Source organism: Cervus canadensis, chromosome 6 (assembly GCF_019320065.1).
Source record: "Cervus canadensis isolate Bull #8, Minnesota chromosome 6, ASM1932006v1, whole genome shotgun sequence".
Classification (NCBI taxonomy): Eukaryota; Metazoa; Chordata; class Mammalia; order Artiodactyla; family Cervidae; genus Cervus; species Cervus canadensis.
The window spans coordinates 79,588,888-79,611,254 of NC_057391.1; the positions used below are offsets into that span (position 1 = coordinate 79,588,888).

The 22,367-nt window shown below is 43.4% G+C and overlaps 1 protein-coding gene across 5 annotated transcripts in view; it reads right to left on the reverse strand.

The window, feature by feature from the left end:
- HEATR4 (HEAT repeat containing 4) overlaps positions 1 to 15,782 on the reverse strand; it is a 42,146-nt gene extending 26,364 nt beyond the window's left edge. For all 5 annotated transcript variants that reach the window (XM_043472499.1, XM_043472498.1, XM_043472497.1 and 2 more), the window contains exons 1-7: positions 14,096 to 15,782; positions 12,956 to 13,146; positions 11,584 to 11,724; positions 7,233 to 7,436; positions 5,333 to 5,476; positions 1,662 to 1,841; positions 675 to 835 (exon numbers count right to left, since the gene is read on the reverse strand). In XM_043472499.1, the coding sequence (XP_043328434.1) occupies positions 675 to 835; positions 1,662 to 1,841; positions 5,333 to 5,476; positions 7,233 to 7,436; positions 11,584 to 11,724; positions 12,956 to 13,146; positions 14,096 to 15,048 (1,974 nt within the window). In that variant the 5' untranslated portion in view covers positions 15,049 to 15,782. The remainder of the gene's footprint in view (positions 1 to 674; positions 836 to 1,661; positions 1,842 to 5,332; positions 5,477 to 7,232; positions 7,437 to 11,583; positions 11,725 to 12,955; positions 13,147 to 14,095) is intronic.
- Between the last annotated feature and the right edge of the window lie 6,585 nt (positions 15,783 to 22,367).

Consider the following 22,367-nt stretch of genomic DNA (forward strand, 5'->3'; position numbering starts at 1 on the left):
CATCCAGCATGATTAACGTCACAAACATGGATGCCTGTTGCTAGCAAAGTAGAGAGTAGGTTTACAATGGGGCCCTCTTCCATCCAAGCCAACTGATGTCAAGGAAAAAATACAGATTAGTAATCTGAACAGAAAATTCCTGGGACCTTCTTGATTTAACTGTCTTTCCCCCTAAAACGGTTTGTATATGCCTCAGTCTGAGTTTCACATTTCTACTGGAAGTAAATGCAATTGTACGTCTGTGTGGTTTTCAATGGTAAACTTCTAGCACAAGCAAATTCTGCATGTTGTAAGTCTTCTAGCATCGAGTTAGAAAGCATCTGCAGCCTGCTTTCCTCACCTTTCTCAGCTAGCTCTTGTCACTTTTCCCCACTTCACCCCACTTCACCCACACTTAGTCCAGTTTTACCTGTGCGTGAGATCATCCTACCCAACCACCCGCATTTTCTTTCTCTTTTTTAAATTTTTTTGTCACTGCACTTCACATGCAGGATCTTTCTTAGTTCCCAGACCAGGGGCTGAAGTGCTTCCTGCCGTGGAAGCACAGCCTCTTAACACTGGACCACCAGGCAAGTTCCCATCTGCATTTTCAGTTCCCTACATGTACTGACCTCAGAGACCCAATTGTTCCCCCCAAACTTGGTTTTTTCTCTGACCCTGTAATGGACACATACTGTCTTTCCACTGAGATGGCGCAGGAGCGTACAAGACTGTTGCTCGGTGTCCTCATTCTTCTTATGAAACAGCTGGTGGATGATCCTCTTAATCACAGGGTAAGTGGCCGCACCTTCCAGAGCCAGGCACTGAGCTGCAGCCCAGCTGTCCACGGTATTACCTGCCACAGCGAGGGGACAAAGGCCAGAATGGCCATCTCTTATCCCCACAGAGAGCAGCTTCTGGGTTGGTACACAAGACTGCTACTTGCCTCACTTTCCTGTATCTCAGTCTGATATTCAATCTATAATTTAAATCACATTTAAATGGATCATATCGAGGTTCTAAATGTAGGTTGAAAATCTTAAACTGAAAAGTCAAATCCTAAAATGTTTTTGTTGGGGAACAGAGCAGTAAGTCACTTCTGGCCTGAGTGAACAGTTGTTCCTCTTGCTAGAGACTGGGAAGTCTGGAGTGGAAGCTTTCTTAAGACAGACGAATTAAGTTGTTGAGTGTCTCTGTGCAGAAGGCCAAACTGGTCAGACAGTTGTCCTACACCCCTGCCTCCATGCAAGGAGCAAGTCCGTCTTTCAGAGTAGTTAGGTACGGGAGCCTATCAACATCAGACAGAATCTTTTGCTGGTATTACACCAAACAATGCATGTGGACAGTGCCTGTAAGTTAATGTGCAAAAATGGAAGCATGATGTGTTCAAGTGGGTTTTTTAATTTTTAGAATGTATTCTTTAATCTTGTACATTATCTTTTCAATCGAAAAATCTAACAGGAAAGGGGACATGGTTTAGTCAAATGCATCTATGACACGGTTAGCCCAGGTACCACTAGACGGCAGTGTACCTGTCTCGTAAAGTACCCGGGAGGAAGAAATCCTCTGGGTATCTAAAGTAAGAGCATGACGGTGGAGAGGAAGGGATCAGGAAAAGCTGATGTGAGATGTTCTTTCTTTATCCCATATTTCCAGGTCGGAAGTAACAAGGAGTTACTCACCCTTCAGAAGGACAGTCTGCATGATTTCCTGGGCAAGAGGATTATGTGACTGTATGGCATATTGGCATACTGCTGCTGCCATCCGCACATTGGCATTCTTATCACAAAGAGCAGCCATTAGCGGGGGCTGTAGAACCTCTGGCAAGTCCTGAATAGATGAGGCTTTCATTGTTTCCTTGTCTGTGATCAAAAGAGAGCCCGTAAGAGGGTGTTAGCTAGTCCCTTTGCTTTTCTCTAAAACACAGCTTTTCCCTGTAGCCACATGGGGGCCATTTCAGCCTCAGTTGCAGATGCTTACTGCTACTTAATTAGAGTTTAGCTGAACCCCTACAATGGGTGGGATTTTAAGGCTGCCTTTTGTGGTGGATATTCCTGTTCTCACATCTTTATCATCTGGTCTCTGCAGAACTGTATTTGGGCCAAATGAATATGTTTCCTGCTAGGCTATGGTGACTATCATCATGAGCTTTAGTGATGAAAATCAATTTTTGTAATTTTAGTAGTAATAGCAAATATATTTAGGTAGTGCTTTGCCACTTAGATAGTGTTTCATATTCATTATCCCATTCAGTCTTCTAACCCTCACTGAAGTAGGCAAGGCAGCTCACCCGAAACATGTGTTTTTCAGGAATCCTTTTAGGTTTAACTAAACAGCCTCACAAGACTATCATAGGCCATACATGCCACTAGTCTTCGGAAGGAAATGGGACAGGAGCATAGTTTGCCCACAGGGAAGCATCAGGTGTTCCTTTTGGCAAGAGTTCTTGAGAATGGTTTGTCTAGCACTCTGGGGACAGCTCAGGAGTGTAACAGGGAAGCATCAGGTGTTCCTTTTGGCAAGAGTTCTTGAGAATGGTTTGTCTAGCACTCTGGGGACAGCTCAGAAGCATAGACTTGACTCTGGGCATAAGTCTTATGTTCCACCAGAGTTATTATCTCTTTTATATAACAACTCCATAGATATAATTCCAGGGTCCTCAAAGGGCCTGCCTTGATAAGTCACAGCATTGCTGGGAGCCTGGAGGACGGTACCTCCTTCAGGCATGTATGTTTCACTTGTAGTTCTTCCCAGTCCAAATGTCATTTAGCAGTCAGGGTTCATTTTCATCATAAGCTATGTGGCCTGTGAAGATAATTTCTGTCCTTACCAGGTTATCGGGGCAGCAGGTAGGCATTTAACTAAAGCTCATTTCTCAAGTAGAAGGGGAAAGTGTTGTGTTAACTTTTGTCCACAACTATCCTCCCATTTTTAGTTTGAAGTTCAGAGAGGATAAGTGACTTCCCAAGATGTGGCAGAGCTAGACTTATAGCTAAGATTTTATATAAAATTTCTCATTTGTCCTTTTTACCACTACTGTAAACCACTATGCCATAGGTTTAAAAAGGGCTAGATGAAATATGTGCCTTTGAGGGGATCAGATGGAAGTCAGTTGAGTATTTCAAGAAATAATGAGTAAGATAATATTCTTTGGGAAGATGTGGGAAGGAAACAAGACAAATCAAAATCTCAACACCCAGGAAAGGGGTCACATGAAAGGGAAAGACAAAGGTGTTTTTTGAATGTGGAGATCTAGAGACAAGATAATACCTCTTCCCACCTATGGGAGGCTTTCTCTATGCCAGGCACTAATACACATCACCCCATTTAATACTCAAGAAAATAAGCAGTTAAAAAATGTGTATGTGTGGAAGCATCAGCTTCCCAGGGGCTACAGTGGTAAAGAATCCTCTTGCCAATGTGGGAGATGCAGGTTCAATCCCTGGGTCGGGAAGATCCCCTGGAGTAGGAAGTGGCAACCCACTCCAGTATTCTTGCCTGGAGAATCCCTTACTGCTATGTTGAAAAAATTAAATTAAAATTTTAAATTAAAAAAATTTAAAAAATTAAATTAAAATTACTGCTATGCTGAAACATGAGTATATTATGGACAGAGGACCCTGGTGGGCTACAGTCCACAGGGTCGCAAAGAGTCAAATACGACTGAGCGCGTGTGTGGAAGCATATAGCAGGGGGGGTGGGGCAGGGAAGACTCCTCAGAGGATGTGACATCTTAGCTGAAAGTTGAGGGGCATGTATAGAAGTTGATCAAGTCAAGAGAGAGATAAGATTTCCTAGCAGAGGGAGCAGCAGATTTGAAAAGCTGGAGTTTAAATGCTCATACCTGGAACTCAGTAGACTGGAAATAAGTGAAAAGAAACCTTAAAAACTTGACAATTTTGTAGAGATAAAATTAGTCCCCACCTCTAAGAAGTTCCTTGCCTGGTAGAGATAGCAGAAAAGTAAACAGACAATTATGACAGAATGATAAATATTAGGACAGAATAATATTAGGATGCTACCAGCAGCAGAGAAGGAAAAAGTGTCAGCCCATACACAAAGGTGGTATCTGAGAGGGCACTTGGGGGTTAGTAAGAGTCTGTGGGTTTTATGTCTTTTTAATAGCATTTTATAGTTTCTGTCATCTGAGTCCCTGTGTCTTGTTAAACCAGCTCCTCGGTAGATTATAGTTCTAGCTCTTGCAGATGGGAAATGTTCCTTTTTTAACTGCTTATTGCTAGCAAAGAAAAATCCTATTGACATTTCTTTTTCAAAAGGTTATACAGCCATTGGGAAAAATGGCCAAGTTCTTAATTCATTTTACAAAACCAGTAAAAACTAAAACAACAAAAATAGTGTAAATAAACACTAATACTTAACAAAAATACTGTAAATAAACACGAAATTAGCAATTTCATTTACAAATATATTAAAACATTTTAAAATATGAACAAATCAAATCCAGTGGAGTAATAAGAGAATGATCCATTAGGATTTATTCTAAGATTTTAACACTAGAAATCTTTATATCCACAAATTAAAGGAGAAAAAACTAGAAAATGGCTGGTAAAATTCAACACTCATTTTTTTAATAAATAGAAAAACCTACATGTATGTTGGCATGTGTTTGTAAAAGCACAGAAAGTTGTAGAATGCCAAACTAAACATTGTATACCCTGGAAATGGCATGGGGTGGGATTGGGGCTGGGAGGTGGGTTGGAAGGAACCTCTTTTTATACTCCTCTGTGTTGACTGATAATGACACTTTGTATTTCTTTTGTAATAAAAAAATGTTTATGAAGCAGAATCCACAGAATCTATTGGTCAGTTAGTTGTGGGGAGAGGAAGGATTTTGTCCAGGCTGACTCCCAAGGTCCTGACTCAAACTAGCTGGGTTATGGGGCTGCTGGTTGCTATGTGGGATGTGGGGAGGGGTCTAATGGCAAGAGTGATGAATTTAGTTTGGGACATGTTGAGTTTGAGACTGTCAACATGCTGTCAAAAGAAGGACTAAATTGCAGTCGGGAGAAAAGTGTGTACATATACATACATATATACATATACTTTGCCTATTATGAATGGGATCTCTCAAGGCAGAACAATGTGAACTTGCTTGTGAACTACTAAGCATCCAAGGGTAATGAAATTAGTGCAAAAAAGCACTAGATCAGAAGTCAGGAATTTTAAACTCATCTCTGTTGCTGAGAAGTTGTGTACACTCAGGCCAGTCTCTGGGTCTTTGTTTCCATTTTGTGAAATAATCTCAGATAAGCTCCAAGGTCCCCGCCAGTTCAAAATTTCTGTGGTTCTGTGGATTGCTTATATTCTCGAGCAGTACGGTTGTGGCTCTTACCGGAGTCCCCTCGACTGACGGCAGCACGGGGCCGTTCTAAAGCAGCCGTGGCACAAGTGATGATGGCTTGGATCCGGACGTCATCATGGATGTCCACCAAGCTCTGCAGCAGGCCCTCAGCAGTCTTATGGTGCCACTCGATGACTACGCCACAGGAGGAGAATGAGAAGAGGACCACTTAGGGTTAGATATTGTGCTGCTGACAGGTAACAATAAGGCCCTTCCCCTAGGACAATCCAAGCAAAGCAGCTCAGAAGCATAAAGGGCCCCAGAGATGCCGCCCTTCTTAAGGAAGTAAGTGTTAGTCACAGTCGTGCCCAACTCTTTGCGACCCCATAGACTGCAGCCCACCAGGCTCTTCTGTCCATGAGATTTTCCAGGCAAGGATATTGGAGTAGGTTGCCATTTCCTTCTCCAGGGGATCTTCCCAACACAGGGATCGAACCTGGGTCTCCTGCACTGCAGGCAGATTCTTTACCAACTGAGCTGAATCTTCTTAGGTATTAATAATTCTCAAACAAAACTCCTCCCAATCCCATCCTGTATTCTATCTTTTTTGTTTGTTTAAATAATTTCTTTCTTTTTTTTTTGGCCTCACTGCATGGCTTATGGAATCTTAATTCCCTGACCAAGGACCGAACCTGGGTCCACAGCAGTGAAAGCCTGAGTCTGAACCACTAGACCGCCAGGGAATTCCCATAAATAACTCTTTATTGTTATCATCTGGAAAATGGAACAATAAGACAGTGATTAAGGGTACTTTGCCCTCTTTATAGGGGCTTCCCAGGTGGTACTAGTGGTAAGGAATCTGCCTATCAATGCAGGAGGCACAAGAGACACATGGGTTAGATCCCTGGGTAGGGAAGGTCCCCTGGAGGCTAGCCTGGCAACCCACTCCAGTACTCCTGCATGGAAAATTCCATGGACAGAGGAGCCTGGTGGGCTAGAGTCCAAGGGGTCACAAAGAGACGTGACCAAACACAGCACATGAAAGTGAAAGTCACTGAGTCGTGTCCGACCCTTTGCGACCCCATGGACTACACAGTCCATGGAATTCTCCAGGCCAGAATACTGGGATGGGTAGCCTTTCCCTTCTCCAGAGGACCTCCCCAACCCAGGGATCAAACCCAGGTCTCCTGCATTGCGGGCAGATTCTTCACTAGCTGAGCCACAAGCATAGCAACACTTTTTTTAGGCGTGAGCTTTTGTTTCAGTGTTCCCACCACCTGTAGATGCTCCCTACTGGTAGTTTTTACTTGGAATCTCCTTTTCAACCCTTTTTGTTTATCTGAACCAGTTTATCTGATGGATCACCTCTCTTTTCCTGTACTAACTAAACTAGTTTTTCACGTCCTGAAAGCCAGCAGCCCTTGAGTCCTCAAATCTTGCAGTTTTCAACAGTCCTTGCTGGGCCCTTCCTTTGCCGCAAGCACACTATTCTGGAATCTGTGAAGGCAAAGTAAATATGAGCTAATTCCAAATTTACAAATGAATTTTGGAGAGCCAATTGCAGTTTCTTTTGATCACTGCATTTCCATTGCTTGGGCAGCATATTCACTCTTTCTTTCATGCATCATGTATTGAGTGTGACATTTCAGGGGTTAGTAAGATAGGGTCTCTGCCTGTGAAGAGTTCTCTGGGTAGTGAGTTTCCACAAGTTACTGATGTAGAACTTGCCCATGCAAAAAACATCCAGATAAATGCAACTGCCGTTGTATGAAAAGCTCTTACCTAGTCTAGCCTTGATGAGGCAATCAGATTTTTATTGTTCATAAGAAAGGGATGGATTTTCAAAGATTGAGAAATACTTGGCCAAGGTGAGAACTTCTTCCTTCACAAATTACTTCTATGTCAGGACAATCCCTCCTCTCCCCCGCCCCTGCACCCCTCCTTCACTCACTTAGAGCCCAGGCCACCTTCCATTCCTGCAGCATCCTTCGCAGGACCACCAGTTCCCAAGACACATTCTCCTTCAGTGACTCTGCTTGCTTCTTCAGTTTCCTGGTCTTCACGGACACGTCCTTCTCACCCACCTTCAGCAGCAGATCCGTGGCCGGTGTGGGCAAAGCTGTCCAGCGCATGGCTCCTTTCACAGGCTTGCAAGCTGTGCGGGGCGACAGTATGAGGTATTATGCCCATTGCCCTGGGCCTGTGTTCCCAGCCAGCATCACATGCCTATTCCTAGCTAGCACCAATACAAAACAAAACCGTCAAGAGCCAGCTTTCCTGATTATGTAGAAAACTGGTACAAGTCCCATTGGGAGTCATGAGAGGTGGTGACTACAGACATGATAAAGCCATGATGATGGGCGGAGAAAGGTAGGGAAGAAAAGGTACATACAAACCTTTATATATGTTTAAGAAATCTTTAGGACCATAAATATATGTAACAAGATTTGCTCATAAAATTCAATATTTGATATATTGCCATTAAAAGTAGGATATAATTGGCCATTAATTCCTAATTTATTGTTTCCTTTCTAGTGTTCTTAATTTGGGAGGAGGAGTGGGATTATAAGCTACTAAGGGTTTACAAGCAAACACCCTCTTCCAACAACACAAGAGATGACTCTACACATGAACATCACCAGATGGTCAATACTGAAATCAGATTGATTACATTCTTTACAGCCAAAAATGGAGAAGCTCTATACAGTCAGTAAAAACAAGACCGGGAGCTGACTGTGGCTCAGATCATGAACTCTTTATTGCAAAATTCAAGAACTGAAGAAAGTAAGGAGACCACTAGATCATTCAGGTATGACCTAAATCAAATCCCTTACAATTATACAGTGGAAGTGACAAATAGATTCAAGGGATTAGATCTGATAGAGTGCCTGAAGATCTATGGACAGAGGTTCGTGACATTGTACAGGAGGCAGTGATCAAGACCATACCCAAGAAAAAGAAATGCAAAAAAGCAAAATGGTTGTCTGATGAGGCCTTACAAATAGCTGAGAAAAGAAGAGACGCTAAAGGCAAAGGAGAAAAGGAAAGATATACCCATTTGAATGCAGAGTTCCAAAGAATAGCAAGGAGAACTAATAAAGCCCTTCTCAGTGATCAATGCAAAGAAATAGAGTAAAACAGCAGAATGGGAAATACTAGAGATCTCTTCAAGAAAATTAGAGATACCAAGGGAACATTTCATGCAAAGATGGGCACAATAAAGGACAGAAAAGGTATGGACCCAACAGAAGCAGAAGATATTAAGAAGAGGTGGCAAGAATACACGGAAGAACTATACAAAAAAGATCTTCATGACCCAGATAATCATGATGGTGTGATCACTCACCTAGAGCCAGACATTCTGGAATGCGAAGTCAACTGGGCCTTAGGAAGCATCACTATGAACAAAGCTAGTAGAGATGATATGCGGGGAGCGGCTTGAAAGAGCTGACTCTGGGAGCTGCCTTGATTGATTATCAAGGGTCTGTTCGCAGACATAGCTCTCTGTCCCGCCACCCCTCTGGAATTTACTATCCAAGTTAACTCCTAACAGACCATTAGTGAGCCTTGAATGCACACAAGGTGCAGATAGATGGCTTTGCACGACTGCCCTTAAGATAAGTAGGATGCCTTTGGCGCCAGGAGAGAGCTCTGGTGATTGTTATCTTAAAGATGATGTACATGGGGAAGAATTTTCTTTGGGATGCCTCTCTTCTTGGTTTAGTATATATGTAACCCTGAGAAATAAAGAATCATCGTTGACTGCAGCGATCCTCTCGACCCCATCTGTTCTGTCTCCTTATTTCTAAGCCTAAAGGAACGCGTCGTGTTGCTCGCTGAAATCTTCCGGCTGGCCCGGCAATGATAGAATTCCAGTTGAGCTATTTCAAATCCTGAAAGATGATGCTGTGAAAGTGCTGCTCTCAATATGTCGGCAAATTTGGAAAACTCAGCAGTGGCCACAGGACCGGAAAAGGCACTTTCATTCCAATCTCAAAGAAAGGCAATGTCAAAGAATGTTCAAACTACCGCACAATTGCACTCATCTCACACACTAGCAAAGTAATGCTCAAAATTCTTCAAGCGAGTCTTCAACAGTACATGAACCAAGATCTTCCAGATGTTCAAGTTGGTTTTAGAAAAGACAGAGGAACCAGAGATCAAATTTCCAACATCTGTTGGATCATCAAAAAAGCAAGAGAGTTCCAGAAAAACATCTATTTCTGCTTTATTGACTATACTAAAGCCTTTGACTGTGTGGATCACAACAAACTGTGGAAAATTCTTCAAGAGATGGGAATACCAGATCACCTTACCTGCCTCCTGAGAAATCTGTATGCAGCCCAAGAAGGAACAGTGAGAACTGGACATGGAACAACAGACTGGTTCCAAATTGGGAAAGGAGTACATCAAGGCTGTATACTATCACCCTGTTTATTAACTTCTATGCAGAGTACATCATGTGAAATGCCAGGCTGGATGAAGCACAAGCTGGAACCAAGATTTCTTGGAAAAATATCAATAACCTCAGGTATGCAGATGACACCACCCTAATGGCAGAAAGCAAATAAGAAAGCAAAAAAGAGTCTCCTGATGAAAGTGAAAGAGGAGAGTAAAAAAGTTGGCTTAAAACTCAACATTCAGAAAACTAAGATCATGGTTTCATCGCAAATAGATGGGGAAACAATAGAAACTGTGGGGGACTATTTTCTTAGGCTCCAAAATTACTGTGGATGGTGACTGCAGCCATGAAATTAAAAGATGCTTGCTCTTTGGAAGAAAAGCTATGACCAACCTAGACAGCATATTAAAAAGCAGAAACATTACTTTGCTGACCAAGGTCCATCTAGTCAAAGCTATGGTTTTTCCAGTAGTCATGTATGGATGTGAGAGTTGGACTATAAAGAAAGCTGAATGCTGAAGAATTGATGCTTTTGAACTGTGGTGTTGGAGAAGACTCTTAAGAGTCCCTTGAACTGCAAGGGGATCAAAGCAGTCAATCCTAAAGGAAAGCAGTCAATCCCAAAGGAAATCAGTCGTGAATATTCATTGGAAGGACTGATGCTGAAGCTGAAACTTCAGTACTTTAACTACTTGATGCAAAGGGCTGACTCATTAGAAAAGACCCTGATGCTGGGAAAGATTGAAGGCAGGAAGAGAAGGGGACAACAGAGGATGAGATGGTTGGATGGCATCACTGACTCGATGCATATGAGTTTGAGCAAGATTTGGGAGTTGGTGATGGACAGGGAAGCCTGGTATGTTGCAGTCATGGGGTTGCAAAGAGTCAGACACGACTGAACTGACTGAACTGAAGGGTTTACAAGTGCCTTGCTGTAGGATTGATTAGTGTCTCAGTTTCTTTTTGTCATTTTGCTTTTTTGGCCATGCCCGGCAGCATGTAGGATCATGGGTCCCCAAACTTGGATGGAAGCTGTGCCCCCTGCAATAGAAGCATGGAGTCTTGACCACTAGACCACCAAGAAAGTCCCTAGTGTCTCAGTTTTAATGAGGCAGCTGTGATCCTGGAAGGTGACTTGCCAAGACCCAATCCAAGGCTTTGCTACATGCCTTCTTCACCACTTCATAATGGTAGCCCTCAACAAGAAGGAGGGTGTATGTGTGAGTTTGGTGAAAACTGCCTACACCTGCCGTCATTAGTGCCTTCTCCACTCTTGTAGCTGTTTCCTGTAGAGCCAGGCAACACTAGAGATAGGTTAGGGGCTGGTGGTAAAAAGAATGGGTCACTACTACTGCTAGTTCCTGCATACAGGGGGCCCATCTGAAGAGACATTGCAAAGAAAAGAATCATGAGCAATGGAGATATAGTCTCTTGGAGGATGGGCACTTTTTGTTTCAGAAGTTGATTTCTTGATTAACTCCTTTCCCTTTTCCTTACCTAACATACAGAATGAAGAATGATACACTCATGAAATAGAAATTTAAAACACCAGTTGACACTAGGGCCTGAAGCAGGTAGGGGCCTGAGAATGGAGTGGGAGGGGAGAGTGCTACATCAGAGGTACTGCCTTTGAAACTGTTAAGCCAGGATCTGTCTTGTTAGTAATTCTTGGCCCTAAACTGCTTGGTTATACTTAAGTTCTGTCTAATTTCAGCTGTATGGGCCACAGAGGCTTTTCCTTGTTACAGTTAGTATCTTATAATTTTATGAGATGATTCTTAGTTAGTTGGGAGGGACTCCCCGAGATGCTGATGGTGTCCCCACCTGTGGAACAGGGACCTTAAAGAAATAGGCCCACTTCCATCTTTACTCCCATTATCAGTATCAGCTTCCTGCTTACTTGATTCAGGAACTGGCTGTGAAGTCCACCTTTCTGGGGTTTCAGGGAAGACCTTAGATAACTGCTTGATGTATTGATTGAGATTTTCCAGGAGAATTTGGTCTCTCTTTGCACCAATCTGGTGGACGATCTGGACTTCATCTGTGAACAGATAAAGAAATAATGAGTCCTTAGAACCCCCTCCTCCTCTCTTCCTGGGTTTTTGGTCACCAGGATCAGACCGAATTTCATTTCCCCAGAAAAATCCATCTAAAAAACAAAATCAAATACAGAATGATCTCATTTCATATGAAGTTTTAAAATGCTAAATGAAAATTATTGCATATTGATATGTACTTGGATGACAAACTATAAATAAAAGCAAGGTAGTGGGTACGTCTGGTTAATGGGGAAGATGGAGAAAGGCTTCAGCAAGAAGCACACAGGAGACCCAGTTCCCTTTTGCCCTACTCTAGCCTCTGGTACTCATGGCTACTGTGCTCCAGGGACATCCCTTGAAAGTGACTGTTGCTTGGAAGTATGAGCTGGTGGCCTGAAAATGGCCCAGAAACCAAGTCAGAACCTAACTTACAGGTATTGTCCCCTATGAAAAGCTAGATACAAATGAAGAGTTCCCTAATTCATCTCTCAGCAATCATAAATACCTTTGTCTGAATAATTTTGTTAAACACTTTAAGAAGACTTTCAGTTGAAAGCAGTTTAGGAATAAGATGGGGGTAGGGAAGAAGAAACAACTTGGAGCATGTAGTCCTAGACTGTGTCCCGGAAGCCCAGGCATCTGAAAGCTAGTGGGACGGATGAGGAAGCTGGTGGGCACTGGGTGAGAAGCACTATATAGTTCCCATCTCTTTGAAGAGCATTTTAGTTGATATTGTTTTACAAATAAGGTACATAAGGCTCACGGGGATTATATAATTTGCTGAAGGTTAGGAGGAGGGGGCTAAGGCAGGATTTAAACTCAGATCTCCAAAGTCTAGGATTTTTCTTCGAACACAGCACCTCAGTGGGGGAATAATCTCAGTGAGAGAAGGGGTAAGGGTGTGCACAGAAGAGGTAGGTTGTTCCCAAAGCCACATCTTGCTTGCTCTGCCATCCTACCCTCCACTACCTCTTCAGTAAGCATGAGAGCATAGAGAGACGGGGAAGAAGAAGTCCTGTCCCCATTGGATACCTACTCCCTATCCCCACTGTCCATTCCCCTACCCCCTGCCCAAAACCGTCCCGTGTTAGTTAACCAGGAGATGTTCCCATGAATACCTGGTTCATCCAGGGCCTCTCATCCACATCCATGATGCCTCCAACTCCCTGCTACCTTCCACCTCCCTGCTCTATGCCCCCCTCAGCCCTGACTACAGGACCCCAGCTCAATTACCGAAGTAAATCTCCTGTTCAAAGGTGTTGCCTGTGGAGTAAGCAAACTTTCCAGCTCGCGGATTCACCTGTCGAACGTGGCTCTGGCTTGGGGGCTTGTAGAGGCTCCCCTTTTCATCTATTTCCTCAGCCGTCTTATTCATGCCAGGCATGGTTTCAGCTGTCTGCACTTGCGGCAAGTAATTCGGCAGTCTTGGAAGGATTGAGAGGGGGAGAAAGGGGGACAGGTAGCTTTAAAATCAGTGCCCTTAGAGGGTCCCTGGACTTGGGGAAGGGAGCCCACCTCCTCCATGACCTCACGTTATCTCTCGTGTGTGGTTGTTCAGTGGACAGACTGTAAGCTCTTTAAAGGATAGGTCCACAGCTGTCTCATTTACGTTGTATTCCCAGCACTTCGCAGAGTGCCTGGAAAGTAGTGGGAGTGCAATGTATATTTGTGCAATAAATGAAGGAATAAATATCGCCACTTATTTTTGGCTCACTTCTAGGAAACAGGGCTGTTACAGCTCCAGTCTTCCTTCTAGTTACAAATGACAAGGAAGCCACATGAGAGATACATAGCAATCCTCCTTTTCTCTCAGCTTGTTTAGCTCTCCATCCTGCTGCCAATCAGTTTTTGAGTGAGTGACACCCTGGCTCCTTATTCAGAGTAAGGTGGGACCAAACCTCAGAATCATGAGGTCTCTGCCTTCCTCACTCTCACCACGGACACATTTCTAGGAGCCCCTGGTTAGTACCTGGAACAGCAGAATGGCTCTGCTGGGAAAGGCTAAGAACTCCTTCCTTTAAAGGCAGTGGTACTCAACTGGGAGCAGTTTTGTCCTTCAGAGGGACATGTGTCACCATCTGGGGACATCTTTGGTCGTCACAGGTGGACAGTGCTACTGGCTTCCAGTAGGATGCTGCCAAACATCCTAGAACGCACAGGGCCGGCCGCCCCCAACACAGAATTATCCAACCCGGGATGCCAAGAGGGCCGAGGTTGAGAAACCTTACTTTGTGGACGTCTTAGTATGTTGGCGGTGGGAAATACAAGAGGTTAATGGGAGAGTTCTGCAATGAGGACTGTGAGCCCACCTGGGAGTCCTTGAAGGGGAACCAGGGTGTCTCAAAGGCATGCCCGAGGCCCCGGCTAGCCTACCGATAATAGACGGGAAGCAGCAGCTCTGGCTTCTTTTCCTCCAGGGTGGGCAGGACAACACTTCGACCCTCAAATTCTGCCGTCTCTTCTTCCTCCAGCTGTTTCAAGAGGTCCAGGTCACTGGAGGAAGTGAGCTCATCGCGGATGTGGCTCCAGTCGTACTGCTGGCGCAAGAAGCTCTGCCACTTGCTGGCGGACACCCCTGGCCTTGGAGGACGCTTGTTCTGGATCCATCGGGCAGTGCGCTTGTTCAGCTTTTCCAGCACCACGGCCTCCCACGCTCTGGCCGCCTTCTCAGCAGGCGGAAGCCAGGTTTCCCTCTCCTCCAAGTTCACTTCTGGAGCAAGTGACAGGTCCAGCATGTCCAGCTCCCTGCTTGGATGAAGACTGAGGGGGCTAGATGCCTCCTGGCCTACACTAGCTGGCTCTAATTTCTTCAGTTTTGTAGGATTGGCATAGCTTTCCGTCTTCACAGCCTGGGAGGTGACCTTTGTTGGGGGACCTGGAGAATCCGAGACCTTGAGGCAGACGGGCTTCTTCTCAGGCCGGGCTGTCCTGACCTGGTGAGGCTGAATTATGCCACTGGCGTCGTAGAGATGGTCAAAGCTGTACTGGCTGTAAGGGACGCTGGGCAGCCCTCGCTGCCACACCACCTCCGGAGAAAACGTCAGGTTTGCACTGGCCTGGGTCAGGTATTTGTTCTTGAGGTGTGCACAGTGCTGTGGGCTGAAGTGGAAGACTGGAGGCACACCGGAAACGGAGGCACATTCCTTTTTGTTTCTTGGTTTTACGGAGGAGAAAATCATGCCCCATCCCAGGCGTGGCGGGAGTGACGGAGGGAAATGGTGTGGAAGAATGGTCTTTCCCTTTTCCGTCCTAGTCACTGTTTCCCAGCAAATGCCTCCTTCCAGGCTGCCTGGTCCAGAGGAGGGCCTGGGGGCGTGGCTACGCATCTGTTAAGGGGATGGGAAGAACTGATGGGAGCTCTAGGTCAGTAGAAGCTGGTGGCCCACAGCAGTCAGTAAGAAAAGACTTGGAGAAGAGATGACGGAGCAGGGAGAAGCCATGTGAGTTAGAAAGACAAAAGAAAGAGATGCTGCAACAATCAAAATATTTCTTGGGTCAGACCTTTGCTTCCAGTTCTCACATTTGTCCCAAAGCTCTCAGCCCCTCATCTTCTGAGAGATTACTGCCTTTTAACAGTATCCCATGCTTCCAGTTTCCCCCCAAAATGTGGCTTTCTCCCCGTTCAAAAAAGTTAGAGTGCAAAGTTCAGACAACACAGCCGGGCATTCAGGGTTGTCCTTGAGTCTGACCTGTTTATGACCTTGTCCTGGCAGAACCTCTCCTCCTGACTCTTCTAGCGCTTCACTGAGTGTCTTCCCATCACAAGTAGAGCTTCCTTCTGTGCCCTGAACATGAAATTCTGTCCATTCTTCCAGAACAGCTCAATTACTACCTACTCTGTAATTCTTTGTTTACCTATCCAGGCCTCCACGTCACACACAAATTTACAAACCTCCCCTAGTCCCTTTCAGTTACTTTAACTTTTACCCTGTGACACCTGAAAATGACACCACCCTTATGGCAGAAAGTGAAGAGGAACTAAAAAGCCTCTTGATGAAAGTGAAAGAGGAGAGTGAAAAAGTTGGCTTAAAGCTTAACATTCAGAAAACTAAGATCATGTCATCCGGTCCCATCACTTCATGGGAAATAGATGGGGAAACAGGAAAAACAGTGTCAGACTTTATTTTTCTGGGCTCCAAAATCACTGCAGATGGTGATTGCATCCATGAAATTAAAAGACGCTTACTCCTTAGAAGGAAAGTTATGACCAACCTAGACAGCATATTAAAAGGCAGAGACATTACTTTGCCAACAAAGGTCTGTCTAGTCAAGGCTATGGTTTTTCCAGTAGTCATGTATGGATGTGAGAGTTGGACTATAAAGAAAGCTGAGCGCCAAAGAATTGATGCTTTTGAACTGCGGTGTTGGAGAAGACTTGAAAGTCCCTTGGACTGCAAGGAGATCCAACCAGTCCATCCTAAAGGAGATCAGTCCTGGGTGTTCACTGGAAGGACTGATGCTGAAGCTGAAACTCCAGTACTTTGGCTACGTGATGCAAAGAGCTGACTCATTTGAAAAGACCCTGATGCTGGGAAAGATTGGGGGCAGGAGGAGAAGGGGACAACAGAGGATGAGATGGCTGGATGGCATCACCAACTCAATGGACATGGGTTTGGGTGGATTCCTGGAGTTGGTGATAGACAGGGAGGCCTGGTGTGCTGCGGTTCATGGGGTCACAAAGACTCAGACATGACTGAGCGACTGAACTGATCTGAACTGTGACACTTGCACCATTAAGTATTTGGCTCCTTAACAGCACCATAAGGACAGTGTCCCAGTCTGCTCTTTCAGTATCACCCAGTGCTTTTCCATATTGCTACACTGTCTTCATTGTTAAAATGTTTTACAGCTGCAAAATGTTTTATCAAGGAGATAAATCACCTTAGCTCTTGACTATTGGGCAAGCTGTTTCTGGGTTTTAGCTAGCGTGGAAAATTTTGTAAAGGATAAATGCCTGGAGTTCATGCTTTTTTTTCAAGGAAATGTTCCTTCTGAAGCACTTCCTTGGCCTAATAACGATAATTAATAGTTATAGAGTACTTTGCTAAGAGCTTTACATTAGGTTGATATTATGGTGTTTATTGCTTATGGGAAGAAGCTGAGGCTCAGAGGGGTTGGTAAATTACTTCGGATCACACTGGCCATAAGTAGAAGAGTCAGACTTCACAGTCAGCTATCAGGTCCAACCTCAGAGCACTTAGCTCTGTGCCACACTGGCTTTGGCCCAGGCTCCACTCCCTGTGCTGGCATTGTGCTGGCCTTGCTATTTTCAGGGGCAGGTAGGGCCTCCCCACCCAACATGTAATCATGAAAGTGAGATCATTTTCCTGCCACGCTGAGTGCCAACTCCTGCCATTCCTGCCCTGTGTACAAGGTACCCTTTAGCCCAGATCTGACTCCTCTCTCTTCCCTTCACAGCACCCAGAACAGTACCTGCTGTTTTTAGGGCTTGATTTATCCCACTGTCTTCTGTGTATTAAATCTAACCTTTTGGTGAGTTTCTTTTTGTGAAGGGTCATCTTTGACATAGTTGTCACTAGTCCAGAATTAATAATCTAACTCAAACTAAGTCATACAAGATTAACATGATGTCCCTCCATGAGTGAGCATAAGATTAAATTTAGTTGCTTCATCTCTTCACAATCACAAAGGCCACATGGCCACAGGGCACTGAGCAATTTTTTAAAGTCGGATTTAAAAAAATCAGGGCAAGGCTAAAGCGTGTTTACAAGGTGATGTTTTTCTTTGAACAGTGTCTGTTCTGCTTGGTGGAAAATGAACTGCTTAGATGAAAACAGTATTAGTGCACTCCTGCCTTTTGTACTGCCTAATAGAACATCTCATCATTCTTAACCTATCAATGTGTTAGTATCTTGCTTCTAAGTCAGGGGGCATTTTGAGCCCAAACACTTGCAAAACTGAATGAGGACTGGTTTCGCCCCAAGGTTCACCAATATGGAATGATTTGGGGTGTCCCCAGATACAAGCCCTTTAGCCTGTGACATATACAATCTTTGGTCACAATGTTATCATCCCAGAAAGAACACGATATCATCATTATCAGTTATTATAAATTCTCAAGGAATAGTGATCATCATCTAAGAAGATGGCTTGTTGAAAAAGAAGGAAACACATAGGGAAATGTCTTTGTAAAGGAATTGGGACAGGGAAAAATGTTCTAAGGTTTGGTCAAAAGAGGTTTGTCAGGCAGATTCTGCACCTCCCAGCCATGTTACTCTTGGCAAATGATTTAATAACCCTGGTTTTCCTTGCTGTTCAGTCACTCAGTTGTGTCTGACTCTTTGGGACCCCATGGACTGCAGCACGCCAGGCCTCCCTGTCCTCTACCATCTCCCAGAGCTTGCTCAAACTCATGTCCATTGAGTCAGTGATGCCATCCAACTATCTTGTCCTCTAAGGTTTGCCTTAGTTTACCAATCTGAAAATAGAGTCTGACACCTGTTCTAATTTAGTGTTGATATGAAGGTAAAAATTAGGGGAACATGTATGAAAGTTCTTTGCAAGCTGCAAAGTATTACATAACTGAGAGAAACTGTTATTATTGATTTAGAACATAGAGTACTATCCTTTAGAAGGCAAGTCTCTGGGACCCCACGTTAGATGCACTGGGCACTAAGGGAAAAGTTTAGGAATACTAGGGCCCTAGGTAGTTAAGAGAGGGGAAAAAAAGACCTACAAACAGAGTTTGGAAGCTCCATATTATCCAAACTTAAATGTTACCTGGACCAACACGGAGGCAGAGTTCCCTCCCAACAAATAGCCCTTAAGAAGCAAAAGCAGAGTGGCAGGTCCCAGGTGCCTTTGTGCACGGACAGCATAAAAAACTGAATAAATGGCATCATACAATTACTCAAACCTGGCATGACTGCAGACCAAGGCCCTGTAATCTGGTAAACAGCAACCACCAGCATCATCTCTTGCACTTCTAGGAAACTGACTGGATAGTTGGGAGTGGGGCTAGAAGGTTTATGCCTCCAGTTAAAACCTGATAGAAGAATCCTCCAGACTCAAAATGGGTGCTATCTGAGAGGTTCCAAATTTAGTTCCATTCTTCTCTTCATCTTTCCAGTCCTGTACCCTCACCCTCTGGTCTATTGCCTTTATTCTGAAGAAACAGTTAAATGCTAAAAGGAATAATTGAGCTTCCCTGGTAGCTCACTGCTAATGCTGGAGACACGGGTTCAATCCCGGATCTGGAAGATCCACTGGAGAAGGAAATGACAACCCACTCCAGTATTTTTTTTTTTTTTTCACTCCAGTATTTTTGTCTGGAAAATTCCATGGACAAGCAGAGCTGAGCAGACAACAGTCCGTGGGGTCACAAAGAGTTGGATATGACTGAGCAATTAAACAGCAACAAAAGGAATAATATCTTGTTTTTTTCCTTCTGTTACTAAAGCAGTAGAAACTGCCACAGAAGGAAACGCTATAAGCCATAGCACCGTATCTTCTGAGAGTTTTAAAAAAGTAGTACACTCTCATTTCCACCTCCAGATTCTGAAGTTCTGAGGTAGGGCCCAAGGGACACTCAGCTTCTGGGACAGTGCTTGTTAGATATGGCTAAAAGACTTTCTGCATCAAGATCACCTGAGGAGTTCATTAAACTGCAGACTCCTGTGTCCCACACTCTAGAATATTGATTCAGGAGGCTTCAAGTGAAGCCTAGAAATCTGCATTTTAACAAGATGTCAGAGGTTTTTATACACATTAAATTTAGAGAAACTATAGCTCTAGGAGGTATCCATGGGGTTTATGAAAGAAGCTTAGTTAATGAGGAGAGTGGGATCAGGGAACCCTTAACCAGGCTTATTTCAAATACCCTCTCTCTGCTGCCTCTTTCTTTACAGAAAGTTCCCTACATTCTCCCCCCTTTAATTTCTTTTTCTTTTTTTGGCTGTGCTGCGTGGCTTGCAGGGTCTTAGTTCCCCAACCAGGGACTGAACGCCAGCCATGGCAGTGAAAGTGCCAAGTCCTAACCACTAAACCAAGACGGTTGTCTCATCAGATTATTATGGAAACTCTGGCATAGAGACAATCTGTCACAACTGTTTTATTAACAGATGCCAAAACTGAGGTCCAGGGAGAAGACATGTAACTAAGATCACAGTACTAGTTAGTACCTAGCAAAACTGACACTTCGACACCTAATCCAAAATCTTTTCAACTACTTCTGACTGCTTCTCATCATTCATCTGATGCTCATAAACTCCTTTCACATACTGATAAAGCAGCAGCAGTATTTTGAAATTACCTTCAAAGTGGCTTCCCACACACAATCTTCAATGGGAAACAAGGTTTTGCCATCTTAAACCTTCCTTAGTTTTAGATTCCAAAGCTGCTTAATATTGGTTACTAGGCAACCACCTCTTGAGGATTCCACAAGTCTACTCACAGAACCTACAGGTTCAATCAGGAGTACCTTCAGCTATTTATTAAATTTCCTTCTTTGTAAATTGAGCTTTGGGAAATTATATTGTACTTACCGATTGGTGGCAAAATGGATTTCTTGGTCCTCCTTTGAAAAATAACATCTAGGTCTACGCAGCTCAATATTTTCCCCTCCACATCGGTTCAAAAGTCCTACGAAGGGACTTCCCTGGTGGTCCAGTGGCTAAGACTCTGCACTCTCAGTGTAGGGGGCCTGGGTTCAATCCCTGGTCAGGGAAATAGATCCCATATGCTGCAACTAAGAGTTCCTACAACTAAGACCCTGCATAGCCAAAAAAAAAAAAAAAAAAGTCCTATGGAGAAAGAGACAAAGCAGGGGAACACATGGACATCCAGCTCTGGCATGCTTCAGACCAGCAGCCTGATGAAACAAATGGTAAAGCAGAATGAGTGTCTTTGGGGCCTCTCCCATTCTCTTTCTATTCTGCTCCTGTTTAATCTCCTTCCTTCACACAGCTCAGTTCCATCTCCTCTGCTTCCCAAATTCTGGCTGGGTTATCAGCCGAAAACACTGTTTTTACAAGGAGATTTTTCAAGTCATATATTTTTAATAATAAAATTCCAGGCCTACAGAATACTGGTCTTCAGGATTCCCCTTGTGAAAAGAATTTGTCCTTACAGTAAAGAAAATTTTTGGCCATCAAGTTCTGCCCAGTTGACCTGGGGCAGTGCTATTCAAGTGGTCACCATCTCTTGCTGACCAACCTGAGCACTGACTTTAGTGCTCAGACACTGGGACCCTCACAAAAGAGTGAATGGACGTGTTCTCTGAGATGAAATGACTGAAAGAATTTTTTAAATTAAGTATTAAAACCCTGGTCAAGTTTTCTCAAAAAGTTAAAATGACCATGTGATCCAGCAATTCCACCTCTGAGTATGTGCCCGAAGAATTGAAAGCAGAGGCTCATACACACGTTTGCGCACCCATGTTCATAGTATATTCACAACAGCTGAAAGGTGGAAGCAACCCAAATGTCCATCAGTGGATGGATGGGTAAACAAAATGTGATATATGTATATAACAGAATATTATTCAGCCTTAAAAAGGAATAGAATACAGAAATGCTACATATATGCTATATATACGAACCTAGAAGACATTATGTAAAGTGAAATAAGCCAGACACAAAAGGACAAATACTTTATGATTCCACTTATCTAAGAGGTGCTTAGACTAGTCAAATAATAGCTACAGAACGTGGAATAGTGATTTCCAGGAGCTGCGGTGGAGAAGGAGGAATGATGAGTTAACAGGTATAGAATTTCAGTTCAGGTGATGAAAAAGGAGATAGTGTTAAAGGTTGCACAACAATGTGAATATACTCAGGTAACTATGCATTTTAAAATGGTAAATTTTATCTTTGTATATTACCAAGTGAAAAAAAAAACCTGTTTAATTATAAAAGCCATGTGTGTGGGTGAAATTCTGCACAAAGAAGAAAATTAAAACTACCCATATGGGACTTCTCTGGTGGCCCAGTGGTAAGACTCTCCTCTCCCATTGCAGGGTGCCTGCGTTCAATCCCTTGTCAGGAAACTAGATCCCACGTGCTGCAACTAAAACCCAACTCAGCCAAATAAATAAGTATTAAAAAAACACTACCCATAATACCCCAAAGCCTAAGACAACAGTTTAGGGTAGTTTTCTACTAGTCTTTTTTTAAAAAATGTTTTAATATATATATTTTAATGTCTACAAAGTGTTCTCTACCTGCTTTCAATGTCATGAAAATTTTTTCCTCATATTCTGCTATATTATTTTTAATATATCTCTTCTACATCTCTTCTGTTATATGACTGCATCACAATTAAACTGAATAAACCAAATTTATATTGTTATTTTCTTTTTCCTCTATTAAAACAATGATATGGTAAGTATTGTTATAACCAAATATTTACACACATTTATAAATGTGTGAAATGTCCAGAGGTGGAATTGTGAAGCAAAGAGAATGTATCCTTTAAATATTTTTAATTAGGTTGCTCTGAAAAGATCATACCAGTATATGCATCCACCAACAGTATATGAATCTCTGTTTCTCACATCTTCTCAACTAGAACATCATCATGTGAGAAGCAAAGAATGATGGTTCAGATGGAATTGGACTGCAAAGGTATAAATCTCTGAATTTCCACTTTCTAGCTGTGCGACCTTTAGCAAATCAGTTCACTTCCC